General features: G+C 32.3%; 1 protein-coding gene across 4 annotated transcripts in view; it reads left to right on the top strand.

Annotated features, from left to right (window-relative positions):
- LOC145293168 (doublecortin domain-containing protein 1-like) overlaps window positions 1-22,803 on the top strand; it is a 562,737-nt gene extending 539,934 nt beyond the window's left edge. For 3 of the 4 annotated variants that reach the window (XM_080139630.1, XM_080139632.1, XM_080139629.1), the window contains 2 exons: window positions 4,115-4,300; window positions 22,640-22,803. In XM_080139630.1, coding sequence (XP_079995756.1) covers window positions 4,115-4,300; window positions 22,640-22,708 — 255 coding nt within the window. In that variant the 3' untranslated portion in view covers window positions 22,709-22,803. Of the gene's footprint in view, window positions 1-4,114; window positions 4,301-14,026; window positions 14,058-22,639 lie in introns of all 4 variants that reach the window. The other variant, XM_080139631.1, reaches the window with a different exon arrangement.
- Window positions 22,804-23,024: the final 221 nt, after the last annotated feature.

Below are 23,024 nucleotides of genomic sequence, written 5' to 3'. Positions count from 1 at the left end.
ATATATATATATATATATATATATATAATATTAATATATATTTATAATATAAAGAAAATAAAAAGAGAAAAGAAAGAGACGTTAACTTGCAAACTTCGCTTTGTTTTGATCCTTTGAGACATTGCATTCTATATTTTGTTTCGTGTTTATTAAATTTTATTGCACAATAAAATAGTTGATGTATATATAAATACATGTCCGGTCACTTTTTTCTTGTCTTGTCGAATTGTGCTCTACGTTATTTCACGACGGTGCTGATCAAAAAACCTTAAATTACCTAGCCATTTCGGCCATAACATTCCATGATCGGCATATTACATTTTTTTTCTAAACACGGTACGATACGTAATCTAGAATAAAATTGGAACCCTGGAGGGGCGTATCGTAACAACTTTTTATTTGTTTTATATTGTTTATACAAATATATATTTTATACAATTGTACAATTACATTCATAAGTCGTATAAACTTTTGTATGAGCAATATCGCTTGAAGAAGTCTCTAGTTACTTGTAACTGGCTGACCGAAACATGTTCAGGAATATGTAGCAACATATTAATGCTTATGTAAAATGTAAAACAAAAAAGTATATATATATATATATATATATATATATATATATATGTAGAAAGAGAGAGAGAGAGAGAGAGAGAGAGTGTGTGTGTGTGTGTGTGTGTGTGTGTGTGTGTGTGTGTGTGTGTGTGTGTGTGTGTGTGTGTGTGTGTGTCACTTATAGGTTCCAAAAATTGCATAGCATTTCGCATGATAAACATCAAACATACCGGGTATGGGCGGGTCAGTATTGAGCACTCTCGCATTAACCTCGTTAAAACTTCATTGGTTGTTTTACCTCTGAAATATATTGAGTAAAATGATTTATAATTTATAATTAAAAATATATATAGTTTTTCGGTGGGAAGATATCCAAAAACTGAAAATAATTGAATTTCAACAAGGGTCGTTGATAGTGCTCGATCATAAGAGAGCAAGTTATATTTTTAAAAAGATTTTTTTATGTAAATAGTCATATCTTGCTACGATGTTCAGACCGTTTCAATCATATTAGATATCATCAGGCAAGAAAAATTAAGGTACAAAAACTAAAAAGGTTCAACACCTTTTCAAATTTTGAGGAGAGAAAATTCGCCATGAGTGGCGACGGGCGAAGTTAAAGTTCTTATGAGTTTATGTTAATTCTGAAGATTCGGTTTCTGTTAAGCGAAGGGGGAGGGGGCTAAGAAGGGGATTGAAAGGGTAGTTTAAGGTTAAGGAATTAGTAAGGAGGAGGTAATATAATAATACAGAGGTGGGGTGTGAAGACAGTGGGGGAGAGAGGGGAGAATGGAGGCTGAGGTAGCACGGTTGTTATGACTACCGCGCGATAGTGAGGATCCAATTTAAGGTCATTTGGGGGTGTTTCAAATGTAACTAAATTGGGTCAACTGGCTAGTTGATAAAAATTTGATGTCTTTTAGTTCAGTTTTTTATTTTTATTTTATTTAATTATTTGTTTATGTTTATTTATTTATTTATTTATTTTATTTTTTATTATTTATTTGTATTGTTTTGAAATTTAACTTTGAACTTTTTCTAACAAGTTGGATATTTAATCTATATATTTAATCTATATATTTAATCTATATATTTAATCTATATATTTAATCTATATATTTAATCTATATATTTAATCTATATATTTATGCTTTGATGTTAAAGCATATTGAATAGTGGTAATATTGTCTTTTTTGTTTTGTTTCCTTATGCGCGTATACATACATGAAGAAATGCACAAAAACGAGTAATAGATAAGCCTATATATCCGCAGATATGATAGTTCGTATGATATGATATGATAGATACGTACGTAAATGTGTATGGACGAAACCCAAATATCGTCTTCAGGACAATTTGTCTCCTTAGTAGGATTATGGATCTACCATATATATTTATTGGTTTAATTAAATCAATTATTAATTTGTGTTTTGATTTTATTCTGGTTGGTATTTTAATAAGTTAAAATATTAAAGCTTGTTGAAGGATGGTAGTTTTAGCTTTCGGTATGCTTAGATGCCTATAGTAATATATATAAATATATATATATATATATATAAATATATATATATATATATACATATATATATATATATATATATATATACGTACACATATAGTTTCTTATATGACAGTGTGCATAATAACATGAGCTTCTACATGAGAGAAAGAGAACACAAATTCTTTCCTCTAATTTTCTGCTGCATCTGATCATGTTCATTGTTATGGTCATTGTCATGGTCATTGTCATGGTCATTGTCATGGTCATTGTTATGGTCATTGTCATGGTCATTGTCATGGTCATTGTCATGGTCATTGTCATGGTCATTATCATGGTTATTGTCATGGTCATTGTCATGGTCATTGTCATGGTCATTATCATGGTCATTGTCATGGTCATTATCATGGTCATTGTTATGGTCATTATCATGGTTATTGTCATGGTCATTGTCATGGTTATTGTCATGGTCATTATCATGGTTATTGTCATGGTCATTGTCATGGTCATTGTCATGGTCATTGTCATGGTCATTATCATGGTCATTGTCATGGTCATTGTCATGGTCATTGTCATGGTCATTGTTATGGTCATTGTCATGGTCATTGTCATGGTCATTATCATGGTCATTGTCATGGTCATTGTCATGGTCATTATTATGGTCATTGTCATGGTCATTGTCATGGTCATTGTCATGGTCATTATCATGGTCATTGTCATGGTCATTGTGCCATTGCAGATCAGAAGCATTACTGCCAGATGGTTGAGCAAACACACTGAAAAACCCTTGACTCGAGTTCTGAAAGAAATTTGGCTTATGAAATCGTTATACAGGGTGTTTAGATATTCTTTCACTTCAGAAAAATTTGAAGTATTTTAAATGGAAGTAAAGTGAAATGGATAATTGTTTCTGTGAATTATTGGTAGGTTTGAGAGTTGAAGACCATAAATGGCTGGAAAGCGCAGGAGTATTGGATGAAAGTTACCTCTCTCATGATGATTCATGCGAATTAAAGATTTGAAAATATTAGCAGCAGCTCAGTGCTCTTTGACTATGTAAGATTTTCAGTGATGAATTGTGATGGAGCTGTGGAACAATGGATAGCAGGAACAAGATCGTAACAGATGTCTTGAATATCAAATTCATCAAAAAACTCCCCTTCCCTAAAGAGTGTGGAAAGATTCAGGCAAGGCAATGTGAATCTTGTTGATAGAGGCACCTATGTCAAAATGGCGATTTCGAAAAAAAATGCTCAACAAAGATTTTCACTTCTTAGAAGAGTTACAAAATTATCAAAACTTTCAATTTGAGTTTTTCAAATTTTTTTTTTACTGGCAATTAAATTCTACTTCTAATGAACTCTACACCACTCTCGGATGATAATTTCTAGCCGCATTATAAATTAGATTATTTAGCTCCAAATCCACAGAATTTCTTCAAAAGTAGGGTTTTTTTCCAGTAAAATCATTGAATTCTACTTTCAACTAAGCTTCAACCACTCTGAAGTGATATGTTGTGGCAGAAATATAAATTCTTTTCATTTACTGTAATAATGAACCTACTGTACAATCCTTTGCTTTATAATAAATACCAATGTGTGTTTATTTGTGAATAAATATATATGAAAATAAATGACCTGCTTTCATGTTACTTACATGCACTTATACATGCCCAACGAAATCATTATAAGCATTTAGAGTAAAGGAGAAAGCAAATTGTAAATCAGACCTCTCTCAATCTGAAATGAATTGGGAAAAGAAATCCTGCACTCTATTCCCATAAAGAGGCACTTTTTTTTCTTTCTCTACCAATTGATATACCTTTTCTTTCTGTTCTTTTTCTTTCGAGGTTGAGACGTTTCCTTTCTTATTTCTTTGTTTAACTTCTCATGTTCGGACTTTTTTTTACTTTCATAGATTGAGACATTATTTTATATGAATATTAGTGTGAGCACTAGCGAAGCATAATTTCTTTCCAACAGTTTTGAAGGCGCTCTACACTTATATAGCATAGTACTCATTAAATAAAGAAATGTTTGTCCTCCCCAATTCTTTATTTTATAGATTGAAAGTTTTAAGGATATTCAACGAGATGACATGTTGTGTGTTTCTACTGGACAACCCTTTCTGAACCCCATGAACTGTCAGCAGGATGTCCAGTTGAAAGCCGAGTGGGCAAGAGCCAGAAAAATCCATGGCCCTCAAATCACAGACATCACAGTCACATCTGAAAGAAACCCCGTTGTTAATGTAAGTTAGAATTTATATTTTAAATTTTTTAATTGTAACTTCTTTTTAACTGAATTGTCTGATATTATTGGTGCAGTGGGGCACTTTGTGCGTTGTATTTAATGTAGATATTAAAGAACCATCTCAAGTTATTTCAATCGATGAAGAGATTACTTGGAGTTTATGCTTGTCATCATATCTTCATAATGAAATTAGTAAAACGTAGCTACAACTTAAACTAATTTTCGGTTATCATACTCACCTGCCGATCGATACAATCGTACATTTTATCTTAATAATGACAACTGCACAATGTGGTGTGTAAATGCTCACTTTGTTTCATGAGTTGCGATGAAAACGTAAAAATGTAACTACCATGGCCTGTTGAAATAAAAGAAATGAAAGTTTGGGATAAGGGAGGAACTTATTGGGTAAAAGTGGGAAGTGCAATGCATTGTGCGAAATGGCTTGAGAGATAAAATGATGGGATGGCGATATCTTTTCACAAGGTGGCATTGCGTTCAGAAAGATATGAAAGGAAAGAGGAAGACGAGAAAAATAAAGAAAAGAAGAGTAGGATGTGGAGGAGACGACAAGAAACTTATGTCCATCATGGAAAGGGGAGAATTGTATTTGTACATGGAAATAGAGTAGAGTATTGAGTTAATGTTACAAGTAATAAAAGGCGCATGAAAAGTTACAGTTGCATATTTATGCCAACAACATCAGTTTTAAGATCAGATAATTAGCAGGATTCACAGGAATAAGTGTAGAGAAGTTTGTAAATCATTGTAGCAGATACCTGATATAGAAACCAAGTAGATGAGCAAGTTGATAACGGTTGACAGTGATATAAAGTCCAACTAACAGTGAATCAGGTACAAGAATGAAACAAATATAAAATTTTGCTGACAATGCTTTCAGTGTCATGTGCTGCATACGATAATAAAAAAAACTGCAAAAAGTAACCAAAACCTGTTGTGGTTTATTATAGATTTAATGAGAAGGGACACTTGGTCAGATTTTATCCCCAGGGAAATGGTCAGAGGAGTTATTACACCAATTGCTACCCCAGTGGATCAATAACAATGTGACATAAAGCTTTACGGATTGTAAAGGTCGTGGTAAAAAGAAAGAAGAAAGAGCCATTGTTAACACAGGATGCACCACAATCTTTATCTCCTCGGTTTGTAAGGAGTTGGAATGGAGGAGCACTCTTAAGGAGGAAGATTGAATACTACTGTGAAATTATCAGTGGATGAGGTGTAATTTGAGATAAGGGTACTTGTATTAGCTAACATTGGCGGCATTAATGTTGTTGTTAGTGTGGATATGACTGGCAGATCAATAGGCATTAATGCAAGGAGATTTCATTGATTACATATTATATCCGACCTGATACTTCCTGTAGTATCGCCGAAATTTTCATATGTTCACCAAAAAACTTCCTATGTTTTTTATAAATACAAATATTGAAAATGTCCTAAGTACTCATTAAGAATCTGTGAATATTCCCTACAGGAAGAGGGGAAAGAAAAGCTTGAGAAGGGGGTAGAAAAATAGATGAGGAAGGAATCGTTGTATCTCAAAGAAGATGTCAAAAGCTAGGTATTGCCACTGATGGTGGTGAATCAGCCAATAAAACATAAAGTTAGACTAGTAGGATAAACGGAGACGACTAAAATGTGTTCTCTGCAAAGCAACAGTAGCTTCATGTGGAAGCGAATCTGGAACAGTTTGATTTCGAGGAGATGGTTGTAATTATGCAAAATTGGCGCTTTTACAGTCAAAAAGAGCTGAATAAAAGGAGTGACATTTTTATTTCAGAAAGGGAGAGATCTTTTTTTGAACGATACAGAGCTAACATCATTTGCAAGTGTTTGGACAGTCGTCAAAAACATTATTTTGTATTGGGCTGCCACTTTGTTGAATTAGGTAATTACTGCTGCTGCTACTAAGAACAAAGTCTTATCTTTTGTTGGTGAAGTAGAAGAGCAAAGAATATAATCTGACACCAGAAAATGGCGAATAAAATGAGAGCTGGCATTCTGTATGTACTTTCAATCAGACTTGATGTTATTGACATATGTGAAGGAGCAATGAAATGGCGGAAACTGATAAAGGATGCTGTTACAATTATTAACCTTACTTTACTTGTATGTCGAAGAGCTACTGTGGCGGTATGTTGTGGAGCTAATAAATGATGCTTGTTGAAAGCAATGTTTAAAGGTGAATATGAACTTTGTATGTTGTGGAGCAATAAATGATGTTTGTTGAAAGCAATGTTTAAAGGTGAATATGAACTTTGTATGTTGTGGAGCTAATAAATGATGCTTGTTGAAAGTAATGTTTAAAGGTGAATATGAACTTTGTATGTTGTGGAGCTAATAAATGATGCTTGTTGAAAGTAATGTTTAAAGGTGAATATGAACTTTGTATGTTGTGGAGCTAATAAATGATGCTTGTTGAAAGTAATGTTTAAAGGTGAATATGAACTTTGTATGTTGTGGAGCAATAAATGATGCTTGTTGAAAGTAATGTTTAAAGGTGAATATGAACTTTGTATGTTGTGGAGCAATAAATGATGTTTGTTGAAAGCAATGTTTAAAGGTGAATATGAACTTTGTATGTTGTGGAGCAATAAATGATGCTTGTTGAAAGTAATGTTTAAAAGTGAATATGAACTTTGTATGTTGTGGAGCTAATAAATGATGCTTGTTGAAAGTAATGTTTAAAGGTGAATATGAACTTTGTATGTTGTGGAGCAATAAATGATGTTTGTTGAAAGCAATGTTTAAAGGTGAATATGAACTTTGTATGTTTTGGAGCTAATAAATGATGCTTGTTGAAAGTAATGTTTAAAGGTGAATATGAACTTTGTATGTTGTGGAGCAATAAATGATGCTTGTTGAAAGTAATGTTTAAAGGTGAATATGAACTTTGTATGTTGTGGAGCTAATAAATGATGCTTGTTGAAAGTAATGTTTAAAGGTGAATATGAACTTTGTATGTTGTGGAGCAATAAATGATGCTTGTTGAAAGTAATGTTTAAAGGTGAATATGAACTTTGTATGTTGTGGAGCTAATAAATGATGCTTGTTGAAAGTAATGTTTAAAGGTGAATATGAACTTTGTATGTTGTGGAGCAATAAATGATGTTTGTTGAAAGCAATGTTTAAAGGTGAATATGAACTTTGTATGTTGTGGAGCTAATAAATGATGCTTGTTGAAAGTAATGTTTAAAGGTGAATATGAACTTTGTATGTTGTGGAGCAATAAATGATGCTTGTTGAAAGTAATGTTTAAAGGTGAATATGAACTTTGTATGTTGTGGAGCTAATAAATGATGCTTGTTGAAAGTAATGTTTAAAGGTGAATATGAACTTTGTATGTTGTGGAGCAATAAATGATGCTTGTTGAAAGTAATGTTTAAAGGTGAATATGAACTTTGTATGTTGTGGAGCTAATAAATGATGCTTGTTGAAAGTAATGTTTAAAGGTGAATATGAACTTTGTATGTTGTGGAGCAATAAATGATGTTTGTTGAAAGCAATGTTTAAAGGTGAATATGAACTTTGTATGTTGTGGAGCTAATAAATGATGCTTGTTGAAAGTAATGTTTAAAGGTGAATATGAACTTTGTATGTTGTGGAGCAATAAATGATGCTTGTTGAAAGTAATGTTTAAAGGTGAATATGAACTTTGTATGTTGTGGAGCTAATAAATGATGCTTGTTGAAAGTAATGTTTAAAGGTGAATATGAACTTTGTATGTTGTGGAGCAATAAATGATGCTTGTTGAAAGTAATGTTTAAAGGTGAATATGAACTTTGTATGTTGTGGAGCTAATAAATGATGCTTGTTGAAAGTAATGTTTAAAGGTGAATATGAACTTTGTATGTTGTGGAGCAATAAATGATGTTTGTTGAAAGCAATGTTTAAAGGTGAATATGAACTTTGTATGTTGTGGAGCTAATAAATGATGCTTGTTGAAAGTAATGTTTAAAGGTGAATATGAACTTTGTATGTTGTGGAGCAATAAATGATGCTTGTTGAAAGTAATGTTTAAAGGTGAATATGAACTTTGTATGTTGTGGAGCAATAAATGATGCTTGTTGAAAGTAATGTTTAAAGGTGAATATGAACTTTGTATGTTGTGGAGCTAATAAATGATGCTTGTTGAAAGTAATGTTTAAAGGTGAATATGAACTTGTATGTTGTGGAGCAATAAATGATGTTTGTTGAAAGTAATGTTTAAAGGTGAATATGAACGTTGTATGTTGTGGAGCAATAAATGATGTTTGTTGAAAGCAATGTTTAAAGGTGAATATGAACTTTGTATGTTGTGGAGCAATAAATGATGCTTGTTGAAAGTAATGTTTAAAGGTGAATATGAACTTTGTATGTTGTGGAGCTAATAAATGATGCTTGTTGAAAGTAATGTTTAAAGGTGAATATGAACTTTGTATGTTGTGGAGCAATAAATGATGTTTGTTGAAAGCAATGTTTAAAGGTGAATATGAACTTTGTATGTTGTGGAGCTAATAAATGATGCTTGTTGAAAGTAATGTTTAAAGGTGAATATGAACTTTGTATGTTGTGGAGCTAATAAATGATGCTTGTTGAAAGTAATGTTTAAAGGTGAATATGAACTTTGTATGTTGTGTGCAATAAATGATGTTTGTTGAAAGCAATGTTTAAAGGTGAATATGAACTTTGTATGTTGTGGAGCTAATAAATGATGCTTGTTGAAAGTAATGTTTAAAGGTGAATATGAACTTTGTATGTTGTGGAGCAATAAATGATGCTTGTTGAAAGTAATGTTTAAAGGTTAATATGAACTTTGTATGTTGTGGAGCTAATAAATGATGCTTGTTGAAAGTAATGTTTAAAGGTGAATATGAACTTTGTATGTTGTGGAGCTAATAAATGATGCTTGTTGAAAGTAATGTTTAAAAGTTGAATATGAACTTTGTATGTTGTGGAGCTAATAAATGATGCTTGTTGAAAGTAATGTTTAAAGGTGAATATGAACTTTGTATGTTGTGGAGCTAATAAATGATGCTTGTTGAAAGTAATGTTTAAAGGTGAATATGAACTTTGTATGTTTTGGAGCTAATAAATGATGCTTGTCGAAAGTAATGTTTAAAGGTGAATATGAACTTTGTATGTTGTGGAGCAATAAATGATGTTTGTTGAAAGCAATGTTTAAAGGTGAATATGAACTTTGTATGTTGTGGAGCTAATAAATGATGCTTGTTGAAAGTAATGTTTAAAGGTGAATATGAACTTTGTATGTTGTGGAGCTAATAAATGATGCTTGTTGAAAGTAATGTTTAAAGGTGAATATGAACTTTGTATGTTGTGGAGCTAATAAATGATGCTTGTTGAAAGTAATGTTTAAAGGTGAATATGAACTTTGTATGTTGTGGAGCAATAAATGATGCTTGTTGAAAGTAATGTTTAAAGTTGAATATGAACTTTGTATGTTGTGGAGCTAATAAATGATGCTTGTTGAAAGTAATGTTTAAAGGTGAATATGAACTTTGTATGTTGTGGAGCTTATAAATGATGCTTGTTGAAAGTAATGTTTAAAAGTTGAATATGAACTTTGTATGTTGTGGAGCTAATAAATGATGCTTGTTGAAAGTAATGTTTAAAGGTGAATATGAACTTTGTATCTTGTGGAGCTAATAAATGATGCTTGTTGAAAGTAATGTTTAAAGGTGAATATGAACTTTGTATGTTGTGGAGCTAATAAATGATGCTTGTTGAAAGTAATGTTTAAAGGTGAATATGAACTTTGTATGTTGTGGAGCTAATAAATGATGCTTGTTGAAAGTAATGTTTAAAAGTTGAATATGAACTTTGTATGTTGTGGAGCTAATAAATGATGTTTGTTGAAAGTAATGTTTAAAGGTGAATATGAACTTTGTATGTTGTGGAGCTAATAAATGATGTTTGTTGAAAGTAATGTTTAAAAGTTGAATATGAACTTTGTATGTTGTGGAGCTAATAAATGATGCTTGTTGAAAGTAATGTTTAAAGGTGAATATGAACTTTGTATGTTGTGGAGCTAATAAATGATGCTTGTTGAAAGTAATGTTTAAAGGTGAATATGAACTTTGTATGTTGTGGAGCTAATAAATGATGCTTGTTGAAAGTAATGTTTAAAGGTGAATATGAACTTTGTATGTTGTGGAGCTAATAAATGATGCTTGTTGAAAGTAATGTTTAAAGGTGAATATGAACTTTGTATGTTGTGGAGCTAATAAATGATGCTTGTCGAAAGTAATGTTTAAAGGTGAATATGAACTTTGTATGTTGTGGAGCAATAAATGATGTTTGTTGAAAGCAATGTTTAAAGGTGAATATGAACTTTGTATGTTGTGGAGCTAATAAATGATGCTTGTTGAAAGTAATGTTTAAAGGTGAATATGAACTTTGTATGTTGTGGAGCTAATAAATGATGCTTGTTGAAAGTAATGTTTAAAGGTGAATATGAACTTTGTATGTTGTGGAGCTAATAAATGATGCTTGTTGAAAGTAATGTTTAAAGGTGAATATGAACTTTGTATGTTGTGGAGCTAATAAATGATGCTTGTTGAAAGTAATGTTTAAAGGTGAATATGAACTTTGTTGAATGTTTGTTTTGGTTTTCTGTCAATCTTATTTGCTTTCCTGTAGGAGTTGGAATACACACGATATCATGATTCAGTTTTATTTACTACACACTACCGACGTGTTGTGTGGGATAATTAGGTGAGTGGCAGAACACTCAAGATGATGAATAATATCACAGAGATGACAGAGCGAAAGAACCTAGTGAGATGGAAGTGGTGGATGCACAATGAAGTTGTTTGATGCAAAGCACACAGCATATTAATGGGTGTTGCATTGAAGGATGCTGTCAAATGTCAAAGCAGGAGTTAAAGATGGATGCTAACCGGATGTTAGTCATGTGAATGCACTATGGTGGTACTGAAAGGTGTGAACTTGGAAATGAAAAACACAGGTTAACGCAGACTCAGAAAGAAATGCCAATGTGTATGCATTTTTCAATAAAACCCCACCTCCCAAAATGTAGAATAGATAGAAGATAGAATAGATTTAGTATAGTATTTATTTATTAAACAAAACGTAACAACATACAGATTAGGGTTTCTCTCTCCTATGATAATGAGACTCTTGATGAAACTGCTCAGCATGCCTATTTGTTAAAATGGCCAAGGTCGACAAAATCCATTTTTCACTTTAGTGCAAAACTCATTTTTCATTTTTCCTGTGTCGCCCTTGCACACACACAAAAAAATGAGCTTTCACACACACAAACACACACACAAAAATGAGCTTGCACACACAAAAAATGAGCTTGCACACACACACACACACACAAAAATGAGCTTGCACACACACAAAAGAATGAGCTTGCACACACAAAAAAATGAGCTTGCACACACACAATAAAATGAGCTTTAACACACACACACACACACACCAATGAGCTTTCACACACACAAAAAAAATGAGCTTGCATACACACACAAAAAAATGAGCTTTCACACACACACAAAAAAAATGAGCTTTCACACACACACAAAAAATGAGCTTGCACATACACAAAATAATGAGCTTGCACACACAAAAAAAATGAGCTTTAACATACACACACACACCAATGAGCTTTTTCACGCACACACACAAAAAAATGAGCTTTCACACACACACAAAAAATGAGCTTTCACACAAAAAAAATGAGCTTGCACATACACAAAAGATGAGCTTGCACACACACAAAAAAATGAGCTTGAATACACACAAAAAAATGAGCTTGCACACACACACACAAAAATGAGCTTGCACACACACACACACAAAAATGAGCTTGCACATACACAAAAAAATGAGCTTTCACACACAAAAAAATGAGCTTGCACACACACAAAATAATGAGCTTGCACACACACACACACACAAATGAGCTTGCACATACATAAAAAAATGAGCTTTCACACGCAAAAAAAATGAGCGTGCACACACAAAAAATAATGAGCTTGCACACACACACACACACACACACAAAAATTAGCTTGCACATACACAAAAAAATGAGCTTTCACACACAAAAAAAATGAGCTTGCACACACAAAAAATAAGCTTTCACACACACACACACACACACACACACAAAAATGAGCTTGCACACACACAAAAAAAATGAGCTTGCACACACACACAAAAAAAATGAGCTTGCACACACACACACAAAAAAATGAGCTTTCACACACACAAAAAAATGAGCTTTCACACACACAAAAAAATGAGCTTGCACACACACAAAAAAATGAGCCTGCACACACACAAAAAAATGAGCTTGCACACACACAAAAAATGAGCTGGCACACACACAAAAAATGAGCTTGCACACACGCACAAAAAATGAGCTTTCATACACACACACATGCAAAAATGAGATTGCACACACACACACACAAAAAATGAGCTTTCACACACACAAAAATGAGCTTTCACACACACACACACACAAAAATGAGCTTTCACACACACACAAAATGAGCTTTCACACACACACACAAAAAAAAATGAGCTTTCACACACACAAAAATGAGCTTTCACACACATACACAAAAATGAGCTTTCACACACATACACAAAAATGAGCTTTCACACACATACACAAAAATGAGCTTGCACACACACACAAAAAAAATGAGCTTGCACACACACAAAAAATGAGCTTGCACACACACACACAAAATGAGTTTGCACATACACAAAAAAATGAGCTTGCACACACACAAAAAAATGAGCTTTCACACACACACACACACACACACAAAAATGAGCTTGCACACACACACACACACAAAAAATGAGCTTTCACACACAAAAAAATGAGCTTTCACACACACACACAAAAATGAGCTTGCACACACACAAAAAATTAGCTTGCACACACACACACAAAAATGAGCTTGCACACACACAAAAAATGAGCTTGCACACACACAAAATAATGAGCTTGCACACACACACAAAAATGAGCTTGCACACACACAAAAAAAATGAGCTTGGACACACACAAAAAAAATGAGCTTGCACACACACAAAAAAATGAGCTTGCACACACACAAAAAATGAGCTTGCACACACACAAAAAAATTTGCCAGTCATTTGCGCTGCACACACATGCACATCATTAACCTAACTTTGTGAATCTTGTCTGATCATGCATCGGATTAGGGTCAGGTTGTTCATAATAAACGTCTTTTTGGAACACATTATTGGATGATGGATAACTATCCGTGGGAGTTTATGTGGATGCAGAAATATAAGCAAAACCATCTTTTTATGCAAATACTCAATGGCATGAATGGATTTCATTCCCTTCAATAAATAATAAAACATTTTTTTTTTTTTTTTACTACAACCCTCATTTCGAAAGATTGTGGGGTGGTGGGAGGCTTTTTCTGAAAGATTAAGGATGTTGATATTTCTGGAAGTCAGCATTCTGAGAATGCTGCCTTGGTTATTAATTCTATAAAAGCTATTTCATTATATCTAAGTCGTTTCCGGTTTGGGAACTTCTGGAATAAACAAATAACTTTCTTGGACTTTTTCTCTTCTTGTTAATATCTTCATTGTTCTAAAAAAAACTCTTTAAGTAGAATCTTCAGTCCGTGTTTTAATTTGATCAATAAAAAATCTACTCTTCCTTTAATCTCAGACTATCTTTACTAAGAATGATCCGGTGTGGGGTGAGTATTTTGTCCTTCTATTTACTGTGAAGCTGCTTCCCTTGCAATCGTGTCATTTGCATTGCTTCACAACAAAAGATTTCGTTTTCCTTATTTTCATCTTCCATTTTGACCTCCTGCCATTATTCACTGAAATGCTTATTTTAAATTTTCACTAATGTGTGTTGAAAATGTGAATCACAATTTTTGGTTCTTGTCAATGCATTTAAATAAATATCTGTTGCAGGACTTTTTTTTATTTAAGTAGTATTCAAAAACGCCTAATCATTTTTTTTCAATTCATTTTTTTAAAAATAATATTCATGTTGATGTATAGTCTAGTTTGTTATCAGATCAAAGTTGCTTTTTGCGGGTTTTTTTTCTAAATAACCAAGGCAGGTTGAAAATTCAAACCAAATGAATGTAAGTAAATTTCTAACAAGAAGGATTATGAATCAACTAAAGAAATTATAAAAATGTGAATTTACAGAAAATATGTTTTTAATTGTATAAACAAATTGCACACACACACACACACACACACACACACACACACACACACACACACACACACACACACACACACACACACACATACTTGCAAGAAGACAAAAATTTGTTCTTTGTTCCTTAAAACAAAATACTTTTTCATTAATTCAAAGAAAAAATAACTTTCCATACACAAACAAAACAAAAATATATTTGTTCGTTAATTCAAAGAAACAAAACTTCTATTACCAAAAACAAAAAACACAGTTGCCATTAAAAAATAAATAAATAAAACAGCAAAATTTATTAAATTATTACGGTAGGTTGTTTGTTTTATTTATTTTCTTTTTTACGTTTTTGCATTGATTTCTGTCTGCTTGGTAAAATCCGGCGGTTTTCGTTGTCTGCAGGGCATTGCCGGACAAGACTCACAGACGGTTTCATGGGGAGGGGCTCGTTTAGTAAGGAAAACCAACTGGATGGCGGTCACTTATCTGCTGATCAGTTCACCATCTATGGGAGAAAAATAGTTCAGTACATTTCTTTTATAAATAAATATTATGCTCTTACTACAATAATCGAATTTCTTTCTATCCTATAAAATCATCAGAACAATTATATATACATAACTCCCTTCTCTTCTTCAAATTCTCTTTTCCTTTTTTCATTCTATATCTCGAACTTTGTAGCGGTTTTTAATGAATATCTATTCGCTTTTGAAGAATTGTTTAGTGATATGAGGAAAATATCTTCTGCCATCGAACGATGTAAGGCAAAACATAAAATTTTGGCGTCTGCTGAAATTAAAAATATGTAAAAAACATAGAACAAAATAAAATACAAACAAAATTTATGAGTGTGAATTGATTTCATCTTTTTAGCATTTGGAATTAACAAATAAGCCAAAAGTCGATTAAAAAATGAGCCAAAAATCGATTACTTTGATTTTGCTTAGAATAATCTTCAGGATTTCTGATTAAAATTCAAAATAGTCAGACTTAGAACTGAAACAAACTGGATGCACTTCCTAACATTAACTTCTTACAGAACATAGGTTTGAGTGTTTCAGTTAGGCATAACCTGATGTCCTTGAAGTAAGTTACCAACCAAGGGCAATAGTCTTTACTCGACTTAGTTAATCAGTTGGGTTTTCAAAAAAAAGAAAACAGGTCAAACGGCATGAGTTTTATGGATTTTTACGTCATTTTTACATTTTCCTTCACTTCAGATATTTTAGGCAGAATCAAAAGTAATCGATTTGAATTGTTTGATGATGGCTAACTTTTAAGTAAATTATAGCACACTTTTGTAGGTATGTCGATGGATACTTATGACCTTTGTCTTTTATGTTGTAATTTCCATGACAACCTTTTTTAAAACGAACATTGCACCTTACAGTTGTTGAAGGTTTCCTGACTGAATACTCTTGATGCACTGCTTTATGGACAATTTTCAATTCCTGCTAAAAAATTCTTTGTATTTGCACCTTTTCATAACTTATAAACGTCAGATGATTTAAAATAAATCTAATAAAATGAAACATAGAGGGAATGTTGTGCTTAAAATGGTATATAAAGTATTTGAAAAATCGATGGCATAATTTCAGGATTAGGTTCTATAAACAGTGCCGGCAAAAAGAAAGTCTGCACTTGTAATTTTTTCAAAAACTGCAAATTTAAGCTAAATCTAATGTACCTGTTTAAACAAACTATAACTCATTTGATTCGCCTTTTATTCTTCTGTAATTTTACCTGTTAATTTTTTACTTTTAATTGAAATATTCTAGTGTTCACGTCAATTTAAAAAAAATAACTTCAAATTGACGAGGCAAAAAGAAAGTCCACAGCAACAAATTCACTTAAAACCAGCTTAAATTATTGCCCCAAAATCGGTTTAAAATATCCACCAAGAAGCACAAAGCATCTCTAATCGCAATTGCTGTTGTTCCAGATTATACAACGTAACATTTAGTTCATATTCCACGACTTTCTCTTAGGTAGCGTCAGGAGCTCATTAATCTCCACCTTTCTGGTTTATCCAATCGAGAAATTGTTCGCAGATTGAAATGTGATGAGAAAATGGTACAAAAGACTGTGCAAAAGCACCAAAACACTGGCAGTGTTTGTGATGCCCCTAAATCTGGTCGTACTAGAGTTACTTTTAACAGGGAAGACAATGCTATCAAGATCTGCAGCTTAAGAAACAGATTTAAAAATGGCTCCCCAAATCCAACAATAGTGCAATCTTGTTAAAAAATGCTCTCTTTCTACTGTCAAGAACAGAGTAAAGGAATTTAATTTGCAAGGATATGTTGCAAGACGCAAGCCAATGATTTCTGTAAAGAAAAGAAAGCGCCGTCTAGACTTCACCAGATGCAATGAAGATCATGACTCTTCATATTGGTCAAAAGTGCTTTTTAGCGATGAAAGCAAGTTCAATACGCTAGGCAGTGATGGTAGGCAGTACGTCTGTCGGAAGAAAGGTGAAGAATTTTATCCTAGGCGCTCAGTTTCAACGCTGCAAGGTAGTGGAGGTTCAGTTTTGGTGTGAAGCATTATTAGTACTAATTGTCCAGAGCCTATAATTCGCTTGCAAGGTCGAATTAATTCGACCAAGCACATTAATACATTAATATGTTGACTGAGCATTTTCTACCCTATTTTGGTTGAAATTTGGATGATAATCCCATCTTCATGTAGAATAATGCTCCCATTCACACAGCTGGCAATGTCAAGAGGTTCCTGGAAGAGCATGATATTCCGTGTTTAGATAGACCTCCACAATCTCCAGACCTTAATCCTATCGAAAACGTATGGCATTACATCAAGCAACAACTATGCAATGATAAAATGTCAACTTTGGAAGAACTTTGGACAAAAACTAAAGAAAAGGGGGCTGCTCTTTCCCCGGAGTATTGCAGTCTAATTCAAGGAGTTTCCGAAAGATTGCAGGGTGTCAAATTGCAGAAGGGCTATGCTACTAAATATTAACTAGTTCATTGTGTTCCTGTTGTATTTGCGTTGCATTAATGTCTTAAAGTTACATTTAAATAACAGTTTTCCATTGTGCGGACTTTCTTTTTGCCTCGCCAATTTGAAGTTATTTTTTTAAATTGACGTGAACTCTAGAATATTTCAATTAAAAGTTAAATATGAACAGGTAAAAAAAGCCAATCAAATGAGGTATAGTTTGTCTAAACAGTTACATTAAGTTAAGTTACAGCTTAAATTTGCAGTTTTTGAAAAAATTACAAGTGCGGACTTTCTTTTTGCCGCCTGTGTATGTAAAAGAACATCTTTGTTTGGGAATCGCTTTATAATAGTACTCCATTATTAGCCTAATTTCTTTTGTGTTCTATTTCTTCCTTTGCATAGTGTTTGGTTTCTGCTGATCATATTTATTTATCTGTTATTAGTCTGTTGTATTCTGTTAACTGAAATAGCTTTTATATTTGTTTATCATTTGTTATATTTGTCATTTTTTTCATTGTTTTGTTGGTGTTTGTCACAACAACAAGCCCAGTTTTATTTTTCTTGTTACAAAGATAATATTTATCTATCACATATGTACGAAGGTAGCTCCAAAAAGTAAAGCCTCCTATTTTTTTTTTTTTACTAAAATTTGAAGAATTACGAAGATGGGGTGATACTATCAAAATGAACAATCTTTTGTTCTCAAAAATTTACTTTTCTACATAGTCACCACCATTCTCAATGCCATTTTGCTAGGAATTTAATGACACATCTCTGCTTCCAATGCACATCCATGATGGAGGTTGCTTTCGTATAGTTTCACACCGTCAATATCTGTAACACAGAAATGGAACTTTCAGGTCATGAATTCATAAGTTCAGTCATTATGACAATGCAATTTACATTCTCCTCTGATCCATTTGGATGGAATAAAAAATAGGAGGCATTATTTTGGAACGCTCCTCGTAGAAATAACAGTGCACTATCACACACGTGGGCTCCAAAGCCAACTGAGTATGGATCCTTTTTTAAATGACCTGTTTCCTGTTGACTGAGGTTAGGGCTGAGTCCTTTGTAGTCCTAGGAAGTCTACTCTCCCAGCACTTTTCCTCTCGGTTTTTAGAGGAGAGTAAGTGTATTGCTGACTGCCTGTGATGTCCTTACTAAGGAATGTTGACGGGACTGCTCAGACAATTTTTAAATGACCAGAGTGCTTCTCCTTTAGGAGTGCTGGCTTCCTGGCCTTGTGCCACATCTTCCTGCGGTGAGAAGGAAGTAAATACCCACATTGTAAATGTTAGATGTTTATAGTTAAAAATAATTGATATTGGTTTCAATAGCATATGACCTGAGAAAATAATAATTTCCAAACCTATACACACATATATAGAACATAATCTTGAAGTTAGAGCATGGATATTCCAAACACACTGTATAACATTACATATTTAAATAAGCATTAATTTTAAAAAATGAATGTCAGGTTGGAATAATACAAAGATCAACGTTATTTTCTTATTAACCTAATACATATTTTATTACGAACCTAATAAATATTTCTTATGAACCTAATAAATATTTTATGTGCCTAATAAATATTTCTGCCCTAAAGGTGCATACAATTACTAATGCAATATAAACTATGCACTATGCTAATTCACATAATTACATAATCACATAACATGCAGCACTTGTGAAAATCATATTGTACAGCTTAGCTAAGTGCGATAACATACAAAGTAATTAACATATTGTAATAATACAAAAAAAAAATGTATAATTAAATATTAAATATTTTTATTGTTAAAAATAAGCATGGATTTTATATGCATTCAATTTTCACGTTTAGAAATGCTGTTTTAATATATAATATATAAACTTAAGCCTGGCAAACAAGGTACAATTAGTGGGAACATTTAAAAATGCTATTTCAAACTTCAGCGTAATTCACCAACCAACAGGGATCCTGTTATTGAAAACAAAAAAAAAAACACCTGATGTTTCTTGATTTTTTATATAGAATTATTTCCCTCTTTCTTATAAAAAATTATAAAATCCCATATATAAAAAGATTTATATAAGATTGACCAAAAATTAATTAAAGTATAACAATAATGTGATTTTCAAAGTGAAAGACGCAAAAATGTCAAAGTAAAATATTATAAAACTTATAATAAGAATAACTTATGATGACTTATTTATACTATGGGTAGGCAATCTTTTGCCAACTTACGTTTTCGAATTATTCATAATGCCAACAACACATTATTCTTATAAAAATAAAGGTCAATATACTTATTTTACAATTTCCATAATTCTGAAAACCTGAAGTCAACTTATTGCATTTCAAAGTACTCAGTAGCCATTCAACTAAAATGTTTCAACTGAGTAGTTTCCAAATCAATTATATCAAGTTTAATGATATACAAAAATAAGGATTTGATTATCAAATTTTGCTTTGAGTGCTTCAATGTGCTGCTAAAGTTCATCTACATTTACTTCAAATTGATTTGAAAGATTCTTCACATTTGGGAAGTACACAAATGCCTTGATAATCAGACCACGGGTAAAAATGCCTAGTTTCATTATAAATGCATTGCAATAGCTTAAAAAAGATCAAGTACTGTTTGATCCTGTCCTTGTAATTTCAGATTAAGTTCATTTAACTGTGTGGTTATGTCAGTCAGCATCATCAACTTCAACAACCAGTTTTCATCGTTCAGTTCAGGAAAGTGTTTCTTTTTCTTATCAAGAAACACCTTAATAACTTAAGACAACTGACGAATCTTGTTAAAACTTTGCCTCAACTACGCCAGCGAACATTGCTGTGTAGCAGAATATCTCCATATTCACACTTAATTTCTTGTAGAAAAGACTCGAACTGCTTGTGCACCAGCGAAGAATGAGAAACGATAAATATTCTAACAACATCATAAAGGCCGAATTCAAAGATGAAGTATTTGTACATAAACTCTCCTGGTGTATAATATAATGAAAATTCAAACGTTTGCAGCCAACATGATTTTCCAGAAGTTTTACAAATCCTTTCTTCTTGCCAACCATTGCAACAGTACCATCGGTTGTCACACAGAGTAATTTAAGTCGATGTCACATTTTTAGCAAAATAACTAATGAATGCAGTCCAAATGTCTTCTGCTTTAGTTGTGTCATGAAGGGATAATAAACAACACAACTCTTCATTAATTGGGATTATTTTCATGATATTTTGCAACTACGTTTAAGCGAGGCAAATTATTTAAATCTGTGCTTTCATCAAGAGCAACACTGAATATTTGGAATTGTTTTAATCGAGATATTTGTTTAGCTGTTACATTTTCAGCCAAATCAGTTATGCGCTTCTCAACTAATCTTGCAGAAATAGTAATTTCTCTAATTTGAGAAATTTATAATCTCCTTATTTGGTAAATCACTAAATAAAATTTCATCACTTCTCAAAAAATTTCTTTGATGTATTCTCCTTCTGTAAATGGCTTTCCTTTCAAAGCCACACATTCATCTATTTTATGATTTCAGTTGCTTTATTCTTTATTCCAGTTGCTTGGCTCAAAATAACAGTTTGATTTTTCTCTTCTGATGTTTTAAACTTAGACTGGTGTTTTGTTTGAAAGTGTCTTTGTACACTAGATGTGTGGCACACAACACTTTCACAACAGAAAACACACACAGCACAATGTTTTTGTTCTAAAAATCCATATTCTTTTGTCGAGTTTTCTTGAAATAGTTGATGAACAAGTTTTCTTTTCTTTGAAGTCATAATTAGTAAAAATGGTTTTCTGAAAATATAAATAAATCAGTAAACATTAATGCCGATATTTACGTATAATTAAACTATATTTACATGAATTAACTATAAAATACAATTTATAATAACATGAACAAACTATTAACTTCAGTTCAAAAGGAAAATATATTTTTTAGAAAAATCGAAAAATACAAAAAAAAATTCTTGTATTTACAAAGGAACGTCCAATTAGTAATTTCTCTTTACCACAAGGGAGAATACTTAAATAGTTGAAAATTGCTTGGCGTACCAAGTGTAGCACACATGCTATAGGTTGCCAACTCTTGATCTATACCGTAATTAGATATCTTTAATTGCTTTTTCACTTTATGCTAGCAAAATTCCTTAGATGATACAGTTTTATTTCATAATTGATTGCTACAAGAACGTAAATAATTCTGTATTTCCTACTTCAGTTACACAAATTATTTTGAGTTCAATGAAATTTTTGCATCTTTTGCTTAGTATCAGTTCTGCAATTAAAAGTACTATTAATCGCCCTGGCAGCACTTAGTAGGTCAAGCTAGTTACAATATATTAAAAAGAATCATAGACCTAACAAATAGTTTAATTTAAAGAAAAAAGAAATTAAAAAAAAAAATAGGTGAAAATCAAAATTAAAAATGTTCTAACGGTTAAAAACAGTTAAACATGTTTTTTATTTCTCTGGAACATAAATTTTAAATAATAGAATTGGACATCTAAAAGGTAAAAAGTGTGTTAGTTTGTGTTTGTGTGTGTTTGTGTGTCTGCCAAAAACATTTCACAGAAGCATTCGACCATGACCAAATTCATATCGTTAGAAAGATCAATCTCTCGGATGAAAAATATCTAAAAACTGTCAAAAAAGATTAATTCTGTCCTGGTCAACAGGGCCGTTTTTTGCAAGAAGCGGTCAGTTTTTGAATCAACATTTTTGCAAATCATACGCCAACCATTCTATTCTCAACGTATGTTTATAAAACCTTATTTCAAAAGCTGATGACATCATAGGTCGCCATGGCCGAGACAGCTCTTTTCACCTCCTTTTCCTCTTTCGCGTTACAGGTTCGATCCTGCCAACTGTGGCGTTTTTTTTATTTTGCGCTTGCACGGGTACTTGCTACTATTTTTTTTCTAGGGATTGGTTGCTCAATATCCTTAGCATACTACTTCTCTCCACCCTGGCAACGCCAGGTACCCATGCTAGTCTTCTCTAAAATAAAATTTGTATTTACATGATCAATTTTTATGACTTGAATTTTGAAAATAAGGATAAAAAATAACAGCTTTATAAAAACTTTGCTAAACGACTTTTTCCTGGCTTTGAGTGTTCATTAATTTCTTATATTTAATTTCAGGTTGATGCTTTTGCTCCTCCATTCACTAGAAAAACGCGGCCATTAAACAAGACTGGTGAACAAAACTGAAAAGAAAATAACTTAACTCCAGGAGTAAATAATAATAAAAGAACTGGATATTTATTGCCGGTTGCATCGAATGACATAAATTTATGGTTATTGTATTTTTGTTATTGATTTATTATGTTATTAGTTATGTTATTACTAGGTCTGTGACAACAGCATATTCTTTTCATTGTTTTGACTCTTGAGTGTATATCCGTTAATACCTTATATGCTTTTATATAGACGGATGTGGTTCTTGATCGATTAAGTGTGTCTAACTGTGTCGGATATATACCAGAGAATATATACAAAAGAATGAAAAGAATATTCTGTTGTCACA

Source organism: Euprymna scolopes, chromosome 14 (assembly GCF_053919585.1).
Source record: "Euprymna scolopes isolate OS-2025 chromosome 14, ASM5391958v1, whole genome shotgun sequence".
In the NCBI taxonomy this organism is placed as follows: domain Eukaryota; kingdom Metazoa; phylum Mollusca; class Cephalopoda; order Sepiida; family Sepiolidae; genus Euprymna; species Euprymna scolopes.
This window is presented reverse-complemented; position numbering and strand designations above follow the sequence as displayed.